We start from the raw sequence: 23,156 nt of genomic DNA, 5'->3' as shown, positions 1-23,156 counted from the left end.
AAGTGCATGTTGTGAATGAATCTCACACATTAAACCTGAATGTATGTGTGATCACAAGAAGTATGGTTTTCTTAAAGAGATCTTTAGAGAAGAAGATGCTGGTTTCCCATCATTGTTCTGTCTACCTGCGTAAAAGAAAGCATCATAGGAAGTCTGGGGAATTAGCAATTAAATGACGAATAGCTCAGTAAAGTTAAGGTAAAAGAGGCAGGTATGGTTTAGAGGTTTTACCAGAAACCTAAATCACAGCACCTGTTCAGGAAATAATCAGCGTGATGGAGTGATGTCAGACGATCAGAGGCGAGTTTCTGTCTGCTGTGTGCTGCTGCAGGCTGCAGGATGTGGACTTGGTCCGTCTGCACTTTGGGATGTGGTTTGTCAGCGCTGCTCTCCGCTTGTTTGATGTGGACGGCAGACGCATTAACAGATTGAGGGTTAGTGCTTTACTATGGCATCTCCTCTGGTATGTGACTCAGCCCTCTTCCCAGAACCGCCGCGCAGGCCACATATGGTGGTATTTACTCTGGGTAACACTAATAACCTGCTCGCAGTGCGACACTGTGGCTGCAGGATCTGTGTTTAACACGGCGGCCGCTGATCGCTCCAGCAGCTGCTGCTGCAACAAGAACTGACCTCTGAGGGCAGCACGGGAAAGTTTATTATCACAGAAGTAAAACTCTCAGCTGGTTAAACCTCTGCTCTGTCCCATCAGGGTCCTGGTGGTCAGCGTCACTGTGGTTTAATGCAGCTGCACAGTTTAGCCTTAGTTTTTGCTTTCAGAGAATGATTTTGATTACAACCCATAAATGCTACATGAATACTGAGGCATGGTTCAATTTCTATTTGATCCGGGTGAGATAATCAACACAAACACAGCTTAATGATAAACCTGCGCAGACTATACTGATATTATCATCAGAGAGACTGTCAGAGGTGAACAAATTAAACTTGAACACACTGCTATACCGCCCCTACCCACGCTAATGTCATGGTTTTCCAATGCTTCACTTTTTCCCAGTATATAGTAAAAACACAAGGCTGATATTTTTAGACGTATCCACACTGAAGACAGTCGGTGGTTTGAGGAATGAGAATAAATGCTGCTCTACATCCAGTCGTACACATCTCTCAAGAGTTGATTAAACTTTGAATTCGCACAAGTAAATGAAGCTTTTAATTTAAGCCAACTGAGATATTTGTTTTTATCAGTCCACTCTTTTAGTTCAGAATGAAACATCTCAACATCTCTGGGATGGATTATGATGAAGTGTGGTTCATGTTCCCCTCAGGATGAACTGTAAGAATGTTGATTATCCTCTGACTTTCATCTCTGACCATCAAAGAGATTTTGATTTGTCCAGTGCTTTGGTTTGTGACCAAACACCTGCAGCAATGACATTCCCATCAGCCTCAGCTGTGTCCATGGCTAATTAGCAAATGTTAGCATGCTAACAGGCTAAACAAAGAGGGTGTACATGGCAAACTTACACCTGCTATACATCACCATGGGAACTCTGTAATTGTGAGCATGCTAACGTTAGTATTTCCCATGTGGTCATGGGAATTCGTCCCATAACACAGGAAAAACAATGTTCTGCATCTGAGAGTTTTTGCTCAAAGTTGTGGCTGAAGAGTGAACGTCACCTGCACAACTTACAGACCCTGCCACTCTAGACTCTTAAATAGGCTGTCAGACAGAGCGACGGCCAATCAGGAGAAAGGAAGTTATTGGTGGAAGGTGTTTCTCATGAGCCCATCAGCTGGTTGGGTGTGGTCACTGTGCCTTCGAGGACATCAGATAAGAGATAGAGAGACACTACATGTGTTGTATGCTACCAATAAAAAAAGCAACAGCTACAGTGTCTGGCATATGTAAATTTCCCAAACTGATCACAGTGAGACATAAAAAAAAGACTGAGAACATTCAGATATAAATAGTGTTTGATTAGTGAAAGCACATCTTATATTTCTCCTTTTGTAGACAAATTTTGTGGTCACATTAAAGACTAGAGTTAAACCACATTTTCTCCTCATTTTTCTTCCCATTATTGTGTGTTACTTCTGGTATTCCTTGAGCCTCAGGTGTGTGTGTGTTATTCCAGGTTGCTGGTTGGATCTCCCTTTGAATCCACAGGGAAACAACAGACTGGAGATGTGTACAGATGTCCGCTGGATAACAGAAACTCTGTCAACTGCAGCCGACTCAACCTGGGTGAGTCATCAACACGGGAGACACATTATCATCAAAATCACAGCAGGTCTTTACACTGAGGCTGTGAACAGTTCGAGGACAAAGACAGAAAGTCCTGCAATCAACCAGATAATAATGTTTGTGACACACAGCTTGTTTAATCACTGACTGATGAAACTCCCACCACAGACTCAGTGATGAACTGTGTTTATTTATTTTCAGGGAAGCTTTCTTTGGACAACGTGTCCGAGAGGAAAGACAAGATGAGGCTGGGTATGACGCTGACCTCCAACCCTAAAGACAACAGCTTTGTGGTGAGTCACATGACGTCCATTTAAAATGACTGGCATTCTTGTGAATTCTAATTATACTCATTATGTCAGAACTGTTTTTTTTCTTTCTGTTGTGTCCTCAGACCTGTGGACCAGCTCTGGTCTCATGAATGTGGAAGCTCCCTGTACAGCACAGGAATCTGCTCCAGAGTCAGTCGAAACTTCAGACTGTCCCACACCATCGCACCCGCCCTGCAGAGTAATCTATCCATCCATTCACAAACCCATTCTTTCATCCATCCATCCATCCATACATCCACCTGTCCAAAGTCTATCGATCTATCATACTGTCCATCCATCCATCATCCATCCACCCATTCATTTGTCCATTCATCAATCCATCCTTCTGCCATCAATCCCTCAGTCCACCCCATTCAACCATCCATCCTTTTGTCTCTCCATCTTATATCCATCCATCCGTATTCGTATCATTCCATCACGCATTAATCCATCATCTATCTATCCATCTTACCATCCATTCATCCCTCGCTAATCCATGTGTCCATCCATCATCCATTCATTCACCCATGCAACTATAAAACAACAGTCTATCTATCATACCATCCATCCATCCTGTATCTTTTCTTTTCTTGCAGGATGTGAGACGTTCATGGACATCGTGATCGTTCTGGATGGTTCTAACTCCATCTACCCCTGGTACGAGGTCCAGGACTTCCTCATCAACATCCTGCACAAGTTCTACATTGGCCCAGGTCAGACGCAGGTCGGTTCATCACCAAACTATAAAAAGATCACGTCAAGTGTGATTATAAAAAACACTTCAAACACATTTCTCAGAACTGAGGGTCGTTTTTTCTCCTTCAGTGTCACACTGTATTTGTCTAAAATTCCTCAGGATGTTTTAATATCCTGAATCTCAGTTTGTCAGTTGGCCTAGGTCAATATTTGGGGCCTGTGGTTGGCTTTTTATTAAATATCAGATATCATCCACCTCTGATATGATGGAGAGTCTTCCCCAGGCAACCTACAGAGTTTTTTTTTTTAGTTCTAATTCATTTGTTTGTTGTTAACAGTACTGTCAACAGTATTTTTGGGGATTCTGAATAAACTGTAGTTTTAATGTCTTGTCATGATCTAAATGCTGTGTAAGAGGCTTCTTCACATTTATAGGGAATAGCCTGAATTCTTTGGCAAGACACTGAAAAATGTGAAGATATTGAATATCACCACAAACAGCTACTGGCAACTTTCAGCTCTGAAAAATGCTGATTGTTGGTAGAATTTCACATTATAGTTCAGTTTACTTGAAACCCAGGTTCTGCCCAAGTGGACGAAGGTCTTATGTATTTTCATTTCCCTTTACTGCCGCTGACCTCTTGAACTTGTTTAATCCTGACCACATATGCCAACAAAAAATTTTTATTTCCCGTAATTTGGCTTTTTGTTTGGGATGGTACAGCTCTGTCTTTCACTGAGACATCAACAGGAATCCTGCCTAAAATCAAATGGATGAAAACAACACTTTTGCAGAGCTGTTTTTGGTCTTTGCTTCTGATGTTTCAGGCTGGAAAACATGGCTTCTATTCTGGAACAGTTGTCAGGTTATTTTAAAACGACCATCCAAAGTTAATTACAGAAACATTCAGGCTTTACTTTACTTCCACAGGGCCCTGTGTTTTTATCTTTTGTCTTGAATTTTTAATTTATCTACAGGCAAGCCTACAAGTTAACATAAATGAAGGAGAAAGTCCAATAACAACTTGATATCAACTTTAGTTAAATGGAGGAGTTTGGTCAAGGAAATTCCACCTGAAATCAACTGTGTCAAAACGCAACAACCAACTAAAATAATTAAAATAACTCTCTCTATTTCCCTATATTTCACACTTAAGTAGATGGTTCTTCCCAAGAAATTATTAGGATATTATTTTTAAAATCAAAACAGACCCATAAAATAAAGCACTACTAGAAGTTCAGTAGAAGGTGTCAGATTATTTAGGTGTTGCAGCAGTGGTGTGCTGATACCTTCAGGTTTGGACTGATCTATGGTGTGTTTTGGCCACAGGTTGGTGTGGTTCAGTACGGCTCCACGGTGGTTCATGAGTTCAGTCTGGGTGAGTACGAGACGGTGGAAGAGGTGGTGGAGGCCGCCAGGAGCATCCACCAGAGGGGTGGAGAGGAGACGAGGACAGCACTGGGCATCAACGTGGCGAGGTACGACACAATATCATCCCTCAGGATCCCCTCTCAGTACCCTACCAGACACCCTCACTCAGTCTGTTTTTCATTGCTTTGCAGGTCGGAGGCGTTCAAGCGTGGTGGCCGCCCTGGCGCTCAGAAAGTGATGATTGTGATCACAGATGGTGAATCTCATGACAGTCCTCAGCTGGTGCAGGCCGTTGGTGACAGCGAGAGAGACAACATCACCATGTACGCCATTGCTGTGAGTCCGTTCATCTTTACTTACTTTATCTTTTGGTTCAGCTTTCTTGGACTTACTTCCTCACCTGCAACCTAAATTGACTGAACTGAGTGTTTCCTCTGTGTCTCCTTCAGGTTCTGGGTTATTACAACCGTCGGGGAATCAATCCTGAAGCCTTTCTGAAAGAAATCAAGTTCATTGCCAGTGATCCAGATGAGAAACACTTCTTCAATGTGACGGATGAGTCGGCACTGAAAGACATTGTGGATGCTCTGGGGGAGAGGATTTTCACTTTGGAAGGTCCACTGACATTTAGCATGTTAAAACACACTTGTTTTTTTCTGAAATAAACTCACACCAAAAGCCTTTAAAAACCTTTGGCTAAAATGTTACAGAACAAACTGTGACTTCAACATTCAGCAGAAGCAGGCTTGTGTCCTGAGAAAACACACTGCCATTTAGTTTGGCTTGCTAAATAAAAACATGCAAGCATGTAGTAATGTATGTAAGGAAAGATTTTATAGAAACTGGTACAAATAAAAAATATTTTCTTTTTTACAGTACTTATAATGCACAGTTCTAGGATGGTTGATTCTCAGTGGGATCAGTAGTACTAACAACTATTTCACATTAAAGGATGTCATTAAATTTAATGCTAAAATCAAAAACATTACCTAATCGAGTTTTACATGACATCAAACTATAACAGGATGATGTTGGTGGTAGGAGGATCATCTGTCCATATGAAGCTCATTCTGTGCTATGTATCTGTTTTACAGGAACCAGCAGTCAGGGTCGAGGGTTCGGCCTGCAGATGGCTCAGGCTGGTTTCTCCTCACATTTAGTTAAAGTGAGTAGTTCACAGTTACATTCTCATTCACATACAATGTGCTGTTAGTACAGCTCTCGTCAGTGGTGTGACACCGACATGTCCAACTTTCTGAATAAGAAATTTAAATAATTTCCTGTGCAGGGATTTCTCACCATGAATCATGCTGACACCAGAACTTAATTTAAACAAAATGAGGAAACAACTCAGTTGAAAGGGATTTGGATTAGTTTAATTAGATCTGCTGGTCCTTGATGAAGGATGATTATAATTTTCCTCAAATTACTGCTCTAAAACATCCTGAACTTCACTTTAATTCTTTAAAATTAAGGCCTTGGCAGATTTAAGTGTCTAGTCAATTTGGGAACAGTTACAGAAAATCACAATCCAACAGAAATGGAATGGACAAAAGATCCAATTCTCATATATTGATATTGGTATCATCCTCAAACATCCAGTATCGGTCAGATTCCCGGCCTGACACATGTCTAAAGCTGCAGAAGCTTCAAGAAATATTTCTGTAGTTTCTCGTCCAGGGGAAATCATATTCGACTGAATTCCAGCGTCAGGGAGTGAAAATGGTCGTGGAAACTTTCTATGTGTAACACAGAGCAGATGGTTTTCCTGAATGTAAAGCTGCCAACAAAACACTCACACACATTAATACATGGAGCAGCACTTGGAAGAACAGACACACTGATGCACGTACATTCATGAACAATTATGCACATTATCATATACACAGACAAATATGCAAAGAGTTTCTGTTTCAAGATTAAAAGGATTAAAATATGAAATCAGGTTGCAGTTACACTGATATGGAAAACAGATGAGACGGTGTCATCTCCTGCAGGAAAACCATCGTCCTCTCCTCCTACAGGATTACAAAAGCAGCATTTTGACATTTAACAGTGAATCTGCAGATCCAGAGTGAGTCCATGTGCAGCTCAGAACCTGCAGGCAGGATGCTTTGTGGCAGTGCCGTCGCCAAGGATTTGGTCATTCACTATGGTCCTCGACTCACGGGCCCATGGAGACTATGACTCAACGGTTTAATAACTTTCATATCTGGACTTTACGAGCACCAGAGTTCATCTGAGTGTGTCACTGACTGCACACGTGTTGAGAGATGGTTCAGTAGAGGTTAAGGATGATGCTGAAGCTGTTCAGTATCTGTAAATCAACATTTACCAGCAACTTTTTCATTATTTCCTCCCTCCTCCTGTGGTCATGATCTCTGAGTCACCTGAACTCAGCCAAGTCCCATCATTAAGATAAAGGGAAGGAGTCAATGTGATGACTTCAAATTTAAAAATTTTACTTTAACATGAATGACCTGTGATTTCAGAAGAGTTTTAGGACCTGAAACACTTGACCTCTTCTCTGAGATCAAAGTGGAACAAACAAAGGATGCTTTAAGATAAAATAAGAGAATCCTTTATTAGTCCCACAGTGGAGAAATTTCACATCTAACATGTTTTTCTAGACTCAATAAAGCTGAAGTTTCCTCTCATTCCACTTTTACACTTATACACTGTATTTTGTCTTGGTACACTTGTAAAAAGCCAGTGTGAACATGTGTAGTTATGGTGTATTTATGGAGGCTATATGGTTACATGCACAGGCTTCCCTCTTAAGTTATAACCCCATTTGCTGAAATATAAATGCACCAAGACTTCAGATGTCTTATGACTTTCCTCAGGTCAATACTAAAGAAGATACTGTGCGTTTCAGCTCATCTTTCAGATGTTAAAAACTTGAGAACTGTGTAGCTGGGAAATGTGCTGTTATTTAAGCTGCATGATGGAAAAAACATTTCCTGTCAGCTAACATACAGCACAGCAGACATATGAGCACCAAAACATCCCGGGTGGATTTTATGTATTTCAGAAGTGTGTCAGTGCACACTAGTGACTCAACTGATGCACTCACTCAACAACAAATGCTAATATGAGATGCCCTGCTTTTTCCTCATACATTATGTACTATGATATCCATATTAATCCGTGTGTTTCCTTCAGGATGGTATTCTGCTCGGAGCGGTCGGCGCCTACGACTGGAACGGTGCAGTGCTGAAGGAAACTAAACATGGAAAAGTTGTTCCTCCAAAATTCTCCTATAAGGACGAGTTTCCAGAGGAACTGAAGAACCATGGAGCCTATCTAGGTAAAATTATAAGCCTGTAATTTACTTACGTCTGTTCTTATATTTGCATCTGATGTCTTTTTGACTTTAATGTGTGATTTCTTTGATACTCACGGCATTTGATAAACGCAATGTTTACGTAAATGTAAAAAGTGCTATAAAGAAGTAGTAGTGTATCTGTAGCTTGACACAAATATTGTACTAGTGCCTCCTATAGGCTGCAATGGTCATAACACAACACCTGACAATACAGTAACATCAGACAGACAAATTAACACATGGGTGATCATCAGGTTTTCTATGAGCAGCACCAAGCACAACTGGAAAGACCAGACAGTCATTAAAATCAATGTTGATCCACTTGAGAGCATGAATGTGGTCAACAAATTCAATGATAATGTAAGAGATTTGATTCTGATGTTCTTGTCCAGAAGTGGGAACTTTCTGGAAATCATCAAAATTATCTGGGTTCATCCTTCACAGACCATGAATATCCTTAGCAGTTGTTGAGACAGTGACTGGCCAAAGATTGGATGTCTGACTCGAGACTGGTTTGTCTCCTTCAGGTTACTCGGTGGGTTCACTCGTTTCGTCTCGTGGCTCACAGCTCTACGTGGCTGGAGCGCCAAGGTTCAACCACACCGGCAAGGTCATCGTCTTCACTCTTAAGAACACTGGAAACCTGACCATCCTTCACGCACTGCTGGGAGAGCAGGTCTCACATACACACACCTATGTGCAAACGTATTGATATTATTCCTTTGTATGTATCCACAAGTGTGTGGGACACATGGCTGTCTCCATGATGATCCCAGCTGTTCCCCTGTCAATGGGCTCTCAGTAAAACCAGGCCCATCCACTGTCTGGTTTACAGAAAAACAAGAACAGCCACACTTTATTGAGGCCTATCCAAACGTATCAAGGGCTGGAATCACACTAAACAAGTCTCAAATCACAAGAAGTGAAGAGGAATCTGGCTCAGACTGTTGTGTTCTCCCCCAGATTGGGTCATATTTCGGCAGTGAGTTGTTATCGATGGACATAGATGGAGATGGACAGACTGACATCCTCCTGGTGGCAGCACCCATGTACTACAGTCAAGGCTGGGAGAGAGGGAAAGTTTACATCTACTCTGTCACACCACAGGTACATACACACTGTCATGAAAACTTATTTTTTCTCTTAAGCAAGCTTTTTACATCAGCAAAAGTAAGAGAAACAGAAAACTAAACTAAACTTTCTCCCTCCAGACAAGATTTGTCCTGCAGGGGGCACTGGAGGTGTCCGACCGCTCTCAGAACTCCCGTCTGGGTTCAGCGTTGGCCCAGATACCTGACATGAATGGAGACGGATTCAGGGAGCTTGTAATTGGTGCCCCACTGGAGGATGACCACCAGGGGGCAGTTTATGTCTTTTATGGCCAGGACAAAACCATCCAGCGCCAGTACAGACAGGTAACAGATAATCAGCCAGGTCAGCCAAATTAAAGAGATTTTAGCAAGAAATAATAATAATCATTGTGTTAATTATCTGTCTGTGTTTGTCCGTCCAGCATCTCTCTGCAGCTGGTTTTTCTGCAGGTCTGCAGTATTTTGGACAAAGTCTTCATGGTGTTCTGGACATTAATGGAGATGGGCTTGTCGATCTTGCAGTGGGAGCACTGGGAGCTGCCGTCATCATCTGGTCAGACCATCTCATACAACCACACATGCACAAACTCACACGCAAACGTTTGTTTTTTTTAGTCATGCTAGCAAACTGGTTCCCTAACCTAACAAAACCACACATGCTCCCTCCCTCCAGGTCTCGTGGTGTGGTGCGGATTCAAGCCAAACTGACCTTTGAACCCGAGAAGGTCAACATCTTCAACAAGGACTGTCGGCGTGGAGGGAAGGAGGTCACCTGCATGTCTGTTATTGTTTGTCTGAGTCTGGACTCCAGGACAAAGACAAAGACAAAGACCAGGACAGATGTTGGTGGGTGAAAGAAACATGTCGACATACCTGCACTTTCTCCAATGATTTGGGGTTTTATTATCCCATTAACTACACATTCAATCAATTTAAACAATGACCAACAGTAAGCTTGTTCGACATCTGCAACCCAGGCTGAGTTCAGGCATAGTTCCTGAAGCACGTTGGAGCTAAAATAAATATGACTGTTAAATGTTGTTTTTAAAAATAATTTAAATTGACATGACCTCAGGACTCACCAGTTATCCATCCATTAATTGTGGAAACTACAAAGAGTAAAACATGTAAGAGATCATTTGTAACATCCACCAGTTTGTCAGGTTGTGGGTTCATGTTTCTTTGAGGATTTTGCCAATTGGCTAAGATCTGAGGAATGTTTGTGAATCTTCTTTGTGTCACCACGTTTTGATGTTCAAAGCAGACATAATAATAGATTTTTGTCATGAATGATTATGTGAAATGTGAAGAGGACTGCTTGTGGTGAGGACCCAATTAGTTTACCTTGTAGGGACCTGCTTTTTGTCCCCAGATGGGACCAGAGTCCCCACAATGTGACTGTAGAACAAATGTTGATTCTTACAATGTGATTAGCAAGCAACACTAACAGACACAGGTTTGTACTTCTACACTTGTGAAGGGCTTGCAGGTTAGTTAAATTGATGTTTACTGAGCTTTATACTGAGTTCCAGCTCATTGTTTATCTGTTTTGACAACAACTTCAACCACTGTCCACTACCTACAGCAGACACAGAGACCAGCTGGTGAACATATTGCATATTTCTCTCAGGAGGTGGAGGAGACCAAAAATAGAGTAAAAAGAGAGGAAATACTGGACTTAGATCAGGTGGACACAAACACCACTCCAGGTGAATGATCATCATTCAATTATCTTAACAATCAAGTTTAATTTGATGCCCAAGGTGGAGTGCCAAACCTGGGTAAAATGGTGGCATGGTACATATCCATTGAAAGATCAGGGAACGTGGTGTGAGTAAAGGCTGAATTGCTCACTGTTGGCCCCTAGCAGGTTAATCCAGTCATGGTTAAGCCACATGATATTTTATTGTCTAGGAGAGTAATGGAAAAATGACACTTGTTTTTCACTCTTTTGTGATCCTTTTTGGGCTTTGCACTTCCTCCAGTTATTCTCACATGCCACCACACCCATCCATTGTTCTTCATTTTCCCTACAAACATCAAAACGGACACCTTTGTTGTTTCTTGGTGATGGTTGCAAACAGTTAAACTTTGATGAGGAAACAATCACGCAAGCATGTCAAAGCAGACCAGCAGGGTTAGACAGCTGAACTCAGATTTGGACTCAAACCTAATTTGTGCTGGAGGAACAAAGTTCACAATGACAACATCTAATATGAGTGTGTTTGCTCATTTTGTGATGTTTTATAATGAGATCATGCTGGAATCGACTCCACTTGGCCAGTCATGGTGTGACTGGGCTCTAACACTTCCTCCTAAACCTGGCAACTACTATTAATGTGCCATTGAGCAAAGCATTTTACCACAAGCTGCTCAGTAGCGGTTTGTGGTTGTACCAGGCAGCTTCCCGTGTGAATTAGTAGAAGTGAATGTTAAACCTTGTCTGGATGCATGAGGGGAAATTTTGATTCTGCAGATTGTAACAGCTGTCCACTCTTCCAGCTGGGTGGACATTTGTGACAGGAGCATCAGAATCACCCAGATGTTTGGTGTCTTTTGACCGTCTGTATGTGGAAAGTCTTGTCGTGGTCTATTCCTCGCCGCAAAGATTCCCCACAGTGTTTTGTGAAGCCGCACTGTTGTCGTGTCTCTGTGTAATTGGCTGCAGATGTGCCGGGCCGGCTGCATGGAAACCTCGCTAACACGCTAACACCAGCCAGCCACCGTTAAACTGTGTCACTCCTCCTCCCTCCATCACTTCATACCTTCCTCTCTTCTTTCTCTCCGTCACCTCTTCATCTCCCTCTCCCAGTCATCTGGACTGGGTTAGACACACACACACATTAGGAAACACACACATATAAAGGCAAAGATACAACAAGCCACATGAAACAAACACGCCTCAGTGTTTCTGACAGAGGACAGGAGCCATCATTGACGAAATCTGAACCTTTGTTACAAGATTTACTCAGATTTTTCTTCCAGTTCGTTTGTTCTGGTGCAGACGTGGCGTTTGAATATGAACTGGGCTGGACTAAAGCAGCTTACCTCAGCTCTCTGTGCACTCATAAATCAAAACCCAACTTCAGTTGTTAAACAGATGAGACTGAGCTCTGCAGTTACACTCAGCAACTGCATCCAGCAAACTAATAGGGAAACAGGAAATGCAGCACTTTATTAATAAGAAGAAGATGAAGTAGCTATTATCCCATTAAAAAGGTAATTAGGAACACAGTGGAGTACATTACTTTTGCAGTTGTGTGTGCATTTCATTTGCTAAATGGACTCACATAGCTGAATTTACTAATATGCCACGTACTGTTTCTGTTAACTATCACCAGACAAACACAATAACTGCACTGCCACATCTACATGCAGATGTACGCAGCTGTTCTACATGACACTGATAAATACATGAATGCAAGCAGGTTGCACTGTATGGCACTTTGCTGAGTCTGGTTGCTAAATGGGTTATTTATTTGCAAGACTTATAACCTGTCATCATGTATTCTGCTTAACAGGTGAACTGACTCTTGCAGAGACTCATAGGCTCCACTGTAACTGGTAGCTCAATGTGAGGGCTGATATTTCGGCCAGCAAATGTTTATTCACCCAGAGACGCTTGCACCAAAGGAATTGGCCATTTCTACCAAATCGTTTTACAGTTGGATTTAGTGGAAAAGGCTGGTTGAAGGAGATCTTAAAGAATCTGAGCAGCAGTAATGATTCTGCTGAGAGAACTAATTCCCCCTTGACAAATGGATCAGCTCCAGTCATAAAAATAACATAGATGCAAAGTTGGAAGCAGAGAAAAAGCAGTGTACTCGGTTATGTCATCTTGTTAAGTCCTTGCATACATCATACAACAACAACTGATGGAAACATTAACTGTTTCATGTTTCACAAACTTATGCAACGTTTGGAAACATAACAAGTTCAGTTTGTTCTAATGAGCACATGAGGTGACGTCACTTTCTTTCATATCACCTGAAAGACCTGTAAAGTCTGTTCTCTATGTATTTACAGTCTCATTATGCTGCATATGAGTTGGATAAGACCGGATTGGGTTGCCTCTTTTAAGCTCCCATTCACCTCCTTCCCCTGTTTCTGCTCTTCCAGCTGTTTGGTATAGCCTGGTGTTGGATGAGAGGCGTTTTCCCCCACGAGCCGTTCTGGACGAATCAGACCGGCAGCAGCCCAGGACTCTGTTTCTGCAGACTGGAAGTCAGAGCTGCCAACGCCTCGGCTTCTCTGTCCAGGTCTGAATCATCTCACACACAAACAAAAATACATATAAAAACACACAAAACCTAATGTCCACTGACCAAAACATCAAGTGACCTCCAATCAGTGTAAATCCCTGGACACACCAGCATCATTCATGCTGTAACTGATCATTGCTTTCAACAGGAGACACCAGATTATGGACGTCCCATTGTGGTTTTTCTGGAGACAGGGATGCAGAACCTAGATGAAGGGCCAGTGTTGGACCCTGACTGGCCGAGTACCCTGAGGGCAGAGGTGAGAGTTTGACCAGTAATGCAATACAACATCTTTATCTTGTGGTGCCCTTGTGCCTTAATGGTTAAGATGTCGTCCACAGTATCACCAGTTTGACTCTGGCTATCTATATTGCATCTCACATGCAGTGACTGGGCAGCCATGATTTAGTTTAGATTTTTATTAAATTTGGTACGTATATTCATGGTATCCAGAGGATGAATCCTGCCAACGCTGGTGATCATCTCTCTTTTCTTCAAGCGCTAACATGAGGTTTATATTGTGTTTTTTAGTAATTTTGACAACTATTGGATGGATTATGATGCAGTTTGGTTCAGACATTCATGTTACCCTCAGGATGAACTGTAGTAACTTTCGCCATCGTCATGATTGTGATCTTTGGCTTTGAATCAATGTGCTGTCTTGCTGCAGCTTCCCTTCTGGAATGGCTGCGAGCAGGAGGATACCTGTGTTCCCGACCTCATCCTCCACAGTCAAACTGATCTCATGAATGTTCAGTGAGTTCACCTGATCTTCATAAACCAATACATACAGTATGTCATTATCAAGTATTGAGAAACTCAGATAATAGTTTCTGTGTTTCACCTTAAGGCAGTTCTGCAGCTCGAGGGACCGAGCAGCCTGGTCGCTCTGCAGCCATCAGGAGGTGTCGTTGGGCTCAGTGTCTGTAGTGGAGACTGGGAGGAGGAGGATGGTGGTGTACGCTCGACTGGAGAACCAGGGAGAGAATGCGTACGGAACCTCCATCGACATCTCCACCTCCACCAACCTGGTGTTCTCCAGCCTCATTGTCAAGGTATTCCACTTTATTAACTCAGAAGTAATCTGACATTTTCATAAAAGTAAATATCCAACCTACATCTAGCTATTGCTTTTCCATTTGCTGCTCTACATATTTGTCATCTGCTAGCTCTTTATAGAGGAGAATCCTCTGACAATGGAAATAGACAGGGTTATAATAGGCAGCCAGGATTAGGGAAGTAAAAGACTCTTGAAGATTCTTGTAGGCGAGCATCTTAGGTGACCTTAAGTTCTACATTGTCCTGGTTGTTTGAAACTATCAGTTGTGGCTGGTAAATTGAAGGGTCTTGGGGAAGTCAAAATTCTCACTGTGACTCTTTAACTTAGCAAACTCCTCCCCTTCACCCACAGGACCAATCAGATATTCAGATTGAATGCTTCGCTGAGGACAGACTGGCCAGTCAGAGGTTCTGTAACCTTAGTGCTCCATTCCTGAAGTCATTGTCCCAGGTAGGTGGTGGTATATTTACCTCTCTACTGATTACCTGACTACACACTGGAAGTGTCTTTTTTGTACTAGACTTACCATGTTAAAAATGCAGCCTCGTTAATTCAACTTAAAGGCAACAACTGTATCAGGGAGGTGTTTTTTCAACTCAGTCAAGGTGTACCTAATAAATTGGGAACTCAATGGATAGGAAACTTTTCATAGTATAATATCAAACACAACAACATCAGACTTCAGAGATGATAATAATTCATTTAACTGAAATGTCGTTGCAGACAGATAAAGCAGCTGTTATTAGACCATCATCACAGCTGTTTCACAGTCAGACTAATGATAGTGATTAAAGAGAGCGGGGACATGTTTCCACTGACAGCCACTGACTAAAATCCTTCATTAGCCTAATGACCGTCCCTATAAACAAGATCACGGCCCCACCTTTCACTGTAAGGCCCCCCGAGGGCCCCGCTTCACAGATGCCTCTCTGAATAAAGTCTGGTTTATTGGTCCAGACTGCGGTGCAGATTATTGTCGGCTTCCTGTTAACAAAGCTTCAGCTGCTGGATCAGGTGAGACGTAGCCAGAGGGAACAGCACGGGTCTGCTCACAGAGACCATCAGAGACTGTGGAGGATCTGTAAAACCACAAAAACACAAAAGTTTCACATGGTGATGATGGATCAAACAGTTAGAGGGCTCCGTCTGTTAAACTGATCAGACCAACTGTAAAAGAGCAGCTTGAATATTTGTTTTACTGCTCTGATTCAAATGTTTTTTTAAATGTTACTGTCCATTAAAATGTCCTGTAGCTGAATGTAGTACTGTTTTAGTTTTTAAAGCAACCTACTCTTTCCCTTCCAGGTATCTTTCCGTCTGGAGTTTGAGTTCAGCCGCTCTGTCTTCCTGGATCACCTACAGGTTGTCATGGGAACCACCAGGTAAATCGACTGTAGAATAGTTGACATGTTCATTCTTGGACCATTACCACTTTCAATATACACCCCCCTTCCTGGTCAGGTCATGCAGAACTATGATGATTTACATCACTATGTGGATGACACACTGTTTTTTGTTCCACTTAAATGATCCACCTGGACTACTGTAATCCACTTTACACTGGTATGTCAAATTTCCCTCCTCCCACTCCACCTGGTCCAGACACACTGCTGCCTGAATTAAAACTGGCCTTGAGGGTTAAGACAGGGCTGCACCCTGAGTAATGCGTCACACCAGTGAGGATCTTTGTCACGAACAGAACATCAAAAGTTCACCCTCTATCTTGGTTCAAAACCTTATGGCTCTAGTTATACTCATGGTTAGACCAGGGTTTGGGGTTTGAGGGATTGAGTCGACACAGTATTTGTTCTTAGCAGTGTGCATGTTTGTGTTAACCAGCGACGGTGAAGACGGATATCCAGACGACAACATCAACGACATCCTCCTCCCTCTGAAATACCAAACTGACCTCCTCTTCACCAGGTGAGTGTGATCAAGTCAGTGATCCCTCTGGTAAAGCTGTGTCAGTTTGGATGAAACGTCCTGTTAAAGATTCTTAAAGTCATGGGAATATGTTTTGCTGCACATGATAAACTCTTTTTCCCTCTCTGTTCTCCCGACAGAGACCCTAACCCTCCTCCGTTTTGAAATCAAAGAAGACTCCTTCTCTTCTTCCTCTTCATCCTGGGACCAGTCAGACAGCAGCTCTCCCACCTTCAACCTCACTTATTACGTGAGTTCTAGAGACACAGAGAGTCACTTTGCAGGACAGTTAAAGGACATCCAATTTATATTTCATTGCTCTACACACAGATCCAGAACCTGGGCATCTTCTCGGTGCATGACCTTCTGTTCAGAGCTGATGTCTGGGCTGTGACCAGGCGGGGAAACCAGCTGGTCAACATCACAGACTACAGCATCGAACAGGTAACACTGGAGATGTTTAACTAAACCATAGTGATGATTGTGGGGAAGGCGTCTTGTTGTTGTGATTTACAGATGTATCGCACTTGATTGTCTCCCTCCTCTCAGCAGGTAGCAGGGTCTCACTGCACGCTGCCTCAACTCAGAACAACCAGTCAGGTTACAGCTGAAGACCTGTCTCAGCTGTCACAGCTGGTAAGACCGACAGTGTTTCATACAGAGTTCATATCAGGAGGCCAAAAACACAGGTTTTTATTATTTTCTCTCTCTCTGTGTAGAACCATAGTAACAGTGAGAGCATGGCAGTCCAGTGCAGACTGAACCTGCCGGCCTCCAGAGAGGTGAAGGTGATGCTCAGAGGACAACTACAACTTCCTGCTCTGCTCGCTGTGAGTCAACACAAAACTACAAACAAAACACAAACACAATCCAGCACTAAAATGCTCTGAATGTAAAGCTGCTGTGGAAACCTTCAGGAGGTTTTTTTGCATTTCAACTTAGAGCATAAGTGTTTCTTACACAAACCAAAAATATACTCTACATTTGTTGTCTTTTTTGTTCATATTTATCTCCATGACAACCACTTGACCACCTGTTTCAGGTGAGCTTCAAGTCTCTGGAGATACTGACTGCTGCCTCCATCCAGCTGGACGCCTCCAGTCCCATGTTCCTCCAGGAGGACAGGCCTGTCAGACGGGTAAAGCTCTCTCTCACTATACGACTACACAGTTTTCACATTCAACTTTATAACAGTACCAAAATCACTAAATCACTGAACACAGACACCTGCTGCAGCAAAACCACAGGTTAATAACTGGATATATATTCAGAAACCAGCCATCAGTGACATATTAACTAAACTGTCTCATTTATTTTCTTAATTATGAACCAACACTTAACAGCTACCGGCATCAGAACATATAGAAGCTGTAGTACATATGGAACTTTGCTGCCATCTACTGTCAGAAATTATTATTACAGTCGGTTTTGCTTCATACATACAACAGGATTTCTTTAAACCATCCATTAACCATGTGCAGGGTGGACAAAATAACAGCTCTGAAGCTTCATGATGTGATGTCTAATGTGAATTCAGATCTTAAAGGATATTTACAGGAAACAAGATGAACTCTACTAGTAGAGTTTATATTGTCAGATAATTTATTAAACTCAGAGAGTTTTTATTTGTTTGTGTTGCAGATAATCCTGGAGCTGAGGAAGGAGGAGGAATACACCGTCCCCTTCTGGATCATACTGGGCAGCTCACTGGGAGGTCTGCTGCTACTGGCCTTACTGGTGCTGGCTTTGTGGAAGGTACCGACCCGGCACCGACTGCAGTTTGTCACGCATTTCACAAAAAAAGGACTTTTCTTCTTGTAAAAAACAATAGCTGCTTCTTTTATCTACAGATATTAACAGTTATCGTCTGTTTGGTTTGATGTTGTCATTTAGTCAAAGTCTGTTTGTTTTCTTCTCAGCTCGGCTTCTTCAACAGACGGAGGAGACAGGAAGAGGAGGAACAGCCTGTAGCCAATGGGAAGGCGGCAGAGGAGCTATAATGTGTGGGCGACACTGATGCTGCTTCCTGTCGATCTTCTTCAACTTGTAAAGTCACAAAATCAAGTTGTTCATGACTCAGTTTAACCTGTTACAGGAGTTAAATGGCAGGTGTGGATGATAAAATCAGAAATGTTTTAGTTTACGAGTTGACGAGGATCACCTGAATGCATCACAAGCCTCCACCTGTCACTCAGGGACCCTGATGCCCCACCCCCAGCTTATCACTCAACCAGTTACAGCCATCGATGACTAATCAGCCAACCAGTCGCGCCCCTAAACATATGACCCAATTAGCCGAGTACAAGCTTACTGTAAAACCTATTTATGAACCAGCAAATCAGCCAACAACCAGCTCCAGTCAGTCAACAAGCAAACTGCTCACCAGCCACAACCTCCAGAGTTATTTAATGATGTGGAAGAACAAGGCAAGGTTTATTTAAAATGAGCAATCATAGTTTCTCTGCACTCAGCATGTCAACAGTCTCATGTTAAGATGCTTTTTAAGAGAATTAATGGAGGTTTGAGAGACTAATAATCTCTCCACCATGATAAAGACAACAAATGAGGGAATATCTTTTGGAAGAATGGATTTCACATTTCCTCACAGATTTGGCAGAGATTTGAAGAATCAATGATGAGTAGCAGTTGTGGACTGACACCTCACTAAGACTCTTTATAGCTGTGACTTTAATTAGTCATCCATTAGTTTAGCATTTGGAGAACATCATGGAGGTTCAAGTGGACATTGAGAAGTGGCTGATGGTGACAAAAGAAGTTCTGAAGAGCCTGGAAAGGATGTGTTAAGGTGCCATTCAACTATGGAAAAACTGTGTTGGTGTGAGTTCACTTCTTTTCACGCTGTGTGAGACGGTTCTAGGTCACCGTGTGTCTCAGATTGTATGAAATCAGACTGTGTGATGAATGTGTAGTGACACAAAAGGAAAGAGAGAATGATTAGCAGAGGCATGTCATCGGCTCATCTCATCCCTCTGATCTTTCCAAATCTGATCTGATGTTTTGAAAAAGGCAGCAATGCAGCCACACTTCTTTTTCATTTTGTATTCTGTCATTTCATGTCCTATTCTGATTATTTTTGTTTCATCTGATAGTTCCGATACTGTTTGTAGTCATAGGTTGAAAAAGTCCTAATTTTCGGACTCTTTCAGCCTCTCTTTGGTCTCACAGTGAGACCCAGGACCATTATGTTTCATTGACGACCAAAGACTTCATGAAGTTTCTCTCACAATTATCAAGTTTCATCTCAGACAGTTTAACTACGAGCTTAAACACTGACTGAAACACCTTTACACAGTATAAGTGCTTTAGATAATGTGGCTGAGCGGGGAGAACCTGCCCAGCCACATGTGTGATTTGACGCCTTATGATAATGTTCACAGTGTTGTGGAGTTATGCTGAGCAAAGCTGCTGAGACCTCAGATCCTAACAACGAAGCTCACGAGTAAAACTGATGAGAGATACAAACAAAATTATAAAAATAAGACTCAGTTTGTAAAATAGAACATTTTATTCACAGTGAATCCAGTCGAAACCAACTGAGACTGACTTCATATCAGTAAGGAAAAACACTAGACTACCTAAGATGGCTGATTTAATTTTTTCCTTTTTTATACTAACAGAAATTGTAAATGCATCTTACAAACTTATATTGTATATTATTTCCAAATTTATAGCTGATGCACTTTTGTTGTATAAAGTCAAACTTGAACTTTTTTGTAAATATACACGTGTATGATGAATAAGGTTGATAAGGATAGTGGCATTATTGTTTGATATGAAGCTGTTGTTTCTACAGTATGTTTGTACTGCCGCTCTGCCTGTGGATGTACTCGTTTCACACAAGTTTGATATGTTCAGTATTTGTGTTAATATAGGAATAAAGCTGAGAAATGTAAAGGTCTTGTGTTATGTTGCGCTTCACATTTATACATTACGTTTTTTGCCATTTACTGATTATTCTTCTCCGTCCCTCTTTCTCATTTACATCAGCTTGAGTTCCTTTTTTTCCTAAATCGACTCTAACATCAAAGGCAAGGTCCGACCTTGTCACTCTCAGTTTGGGTGCAGAGACGGTGAGTACATATTAAAGAGGAAAATCTCATAAAACTGAAAGTGGTTTGTTCCTCTGGGAAAATCAATGTCATCAGCAAATGTTATTGCAAACTGCCTGAGAAATTCAGCAATGTGCACAGAGGTGACACTGAGTCCTGAGGGTGAGAGCAGAGCTTACGGAGAGAACAAAAACCAAAAGGGTTCATCCTCTGGGGAGTGTGACTGTGCTAATATAATCTCACAGCAGTCACCCCATCAAGACTTCAATATTTTTGTGTACACATAGAAATCTGGTTTCATGGTGGTGTTAGAGGAAAGCTTAGGGAGGTTGAAGGTCATCCTCTGGGGAGCCTGATTATCCACAGCAAAGCTAACATAAGACATCTTGCCAGGTCAGGGTTGGCACTGAAGCTGCTTGGTAGTCACACAATAAGAAGAAATGATATCCTCTGGTAACAATGAATATCCACAGAAACCTTCAGTGCAAATTGGTTCATAGTTTTTGTTAGTTATCTAAAGCTTACATTGGCTAACCTGCAAAGACTGGACAAACCAGCACATAAAGATTCCTGAACCACTGCTCGGTAACCACTGGAGTTCTGAAGGCAGTTGACCCCACAAACCCTACAAGAACGCAAACGGTTATGCATTAGGGTTGGGGTTAGGGTTGTACCAAAATAAACATGGACGACTACCAGCAGCTTGAACAGTTTCTATTCAGAGACATTTCTGCTGAGTTAACTGAGTTAACTGAAGACTAGAGTCTTTACATATCACACACTACATGATTTTATGATTTTTGCCAGCTGCCAACACCACCTGACCCAGAATGGGATAGACCTGTTCCAACTTGGTCCCATCAGTCACCACGCCCAAATCATGAGCCATTTTCATGTATGAATTTGAGAAAATGTCTGGAGTTTCAGGTCCCTGTGTGGCCCTGACATGTTCACACCTACAGGAATTGTTCTGTGTGGTTTAGGTGAGGGGTGGAGCCCCTGACATTAATGTCCGGTCCGAAAATTTCCGGTTCCAGTGTGGCATGGCTTTGGTGACAGCTTTGTCGGTCGACGACCAAGTTTATCCCAACTGAAACATTTTTACAAATATTTGATGCACTGACACGAAACTTTGTTCAGACATTCGTGATCCCCAGAGAATGAATTCTTATAGCTTTGGTGACTTTTGACTTTTCAGGTCACTGGTAGCATTTGTCCAACACTTTGGTTTAAGACCAAATACTCACAGAGCTAATGGCAGTCCCATAAGCCTCAGCTGTAATTTGTGTTTGGTAGCAATTAGCATACTATAGCTTTAGCGTGGTTTTATACTATCACACACCAAAGACAAGTCCTCTAGTTTTGGAGAAACTTGAAACTGTGTCTTTCAGCTAAGCATTAAAGTCATTTCCTCACTTGAGTTGAATTTTCTTCCAACTCAAAAGGACATACTGATGAAAATCTGCTGCGACTCAAATGACAGGGGCTCTCCTCTTGACTTTGAAAACGTTTCGGATGTCCTGCAATCACTGCAGCAGAGCTTTAGGTGGTGTCAGCCCTGATAAAACTATAGGTCCAGTGTGGCATCAAAGGCTCAGATTTAGTTTCTGGTTTGGATGTTTTCTCTGTAGTGGATGGCTGCAGTTATCTGGTGTCTTGACTGAAAAACAGTTACATGTGGTCACAGTTTAATATGTGTAGCTTTGCCCCTGACTTTTCAGTTTTAAATGTGTGGAAAGTGTCATACGCTTAAAAGCAAAAGGACTAAAAGGAAATGTCACTGTTGGGTTAAACTGTAATTTTGTAATTTTACTAACGTTTTCATGGATGGAGAAAAAGATCTGAACATGAATTAGTTTATGGTTCTTTTTAAGCCCAAAAGTCTGAAAAATGTTTTTTAAGAAAACCATTTCAACAACAAAAACATCGACTAATCTGATGCCAAGATGTTTTCACGCAGCAGGGATAAAGGAAAACTTTTTCTAATTGGTATAAATGTCACTTTGACATCAAGCATTGGACTTTAAATTGCTTCCCCTACAGACAGAAACGTAGTGTGAAGTGAGTGGACCTTAAAAGCTCTGCACACCCACACACAGGTGTTTTCAGTTCATGTGGATGAGCTGCACAGGTGGAAGTTATTTGGAGATTTGATGGTGGTCACATCAAGTCACCAAACTACTAATACTTTTTATGCCCTAATAACTTTGTTTGATGTTCTTATACCTTTTTAAATCATCTCTGTTGATTTGGGTTTATACGTTCTACAGTTTGTGTTGCTGCATGAGACAACTGGACTCTCGATATTCAAACCCACTTGATGAATTCACAGATCAAACTGAGCACTGAAACACAAAGTGCATTATTAGCTTTGTCTTCCAGGTTTCAAAACACAACTCACATCCTTTGAAAATGCACTAATTCTTTTGGTCGTGTGCTGCTGAAGTTTTCAACACAAAACTCTGACACTGACGATACTGTGAAACTACGGAGACTGTTGGCAGAACGGCTGCAAAAGCAACACCAAAATAAAATCCAGTATTAGCAACTTCACTGTTCTTGATCAATTACACCCAACACGTTAGAAAATAAGGCCCAGGTTCAGATATTTAAATGTTGTCTGTTGATTTTTAGATAAGCCTTCTCACTGACACATTTTAGTTACATGCTTGTTTACAAATCGCTGAATTCAAAAGTATTTGATCCAAAATAAAAAATATCAAAATAGTTTAGAAATTTTGAATTTGTATCTCATTATTTTGATTAGAAAGTCAAATATTTGATCGATTCGTTAGACACTGAGGAGTGAAGAAATATCAGGACACCACTAG

The 23,156-nt window shown here is 41.8% G+C and overlaps 1 protein-coding gene across 1 annotated transcript in view; it reads left to right on the top strand.

Moving 5' to 3' along the window:
* The window catches only part of itga11b (integrin, alpha 11b), a 31,773-nt gene extending 11,603 nt beyond the window's left edge, over positions 1-20,170 (top strand). The window contains 30 exon segments of the mRNA XM_051073152.1: positions 2,103-2,212; positions 2,414-2,505; positions 2,607-2,618; positions 2,620-2,722; positions 3,120-3,247; positions 4,550-4,698; positions 4,783-4,927; positions 5,041-5,206; positions 5,686-5,756; positions 7,757-7,901; positions 8,447-8,595; positions 8,883-9,026; positions 9,131-9,334; positions 9,433-9,563; positions 9,684-9,856; positions 13,130-13,269; positions 13,421-13,531; positions 13,943-14,028; positions 14,123-14,327; positions 14,684-14,782; positions 15,638-15,714; positions 16,172-16,255; positions 16,396-16,411; positions 16,413-16,505; positions 16,586-16,699; positions 16,808-16,891; positions 16,975-17,085; positions 17,298-17,393; positions 17,897-18,010; positions 18,175-20,170. Coding sequence (XP_050929109.1) covers positions 2,103-2,212; positions 2,414-2,505; positions 2,607-2,618; positions 2,620-2,722; positions 3,120-3,247; positions 4,550-4,698; positions 4,783-4,927; positions 5,041-5,206; positions 5,686-5,756; positions 7,757-7,901; positions 8,447-8,595; positions 8,883-9,026; positions 9,131-9,334; positions 9,433-9,563; positions 9,684-9,856; positions 13,130-13,269; positions 13,421-13,531; positions 13,943-14,028; positions 14,123-14,327; positions 14,684-14,782; positions 15,638-15,714; positions 16,172-16,255; positions 16,396-16,411; positions 16,413-16,505; positions 16,586-16,699; positions 16,808-16,891; positions 16,975-17,085; positions 17,298-17,393; positions 17,897-18,010; positions 18,175-18,255 — 3,433 coding nt within the window. The 3' untranslated portion in view covers positions 18,256-20,170.
* Positions 20,171-23,156: the final 2,986 nt, after the last annotated feature.

The sequence above is a fragment of the Lates calcarifer genome, linkage group LG10, assembly GCF_001640805.2.
Source record: "Lates calcarifer isolate ASB-BC8 linkage group LG10, TLL_Latcal_v3, whole genome shotgun sequence".
Taxonomy (NCBI): Eukaryota; Metazoa; Chordata; class Actinopteri; family Centropomidae; genus Lates; species Lates calcarifer.
Note: the sequence above shows the minus strand (reverse complement) of the source record. Positions and strands in the feature narration are given on the sequence as shown.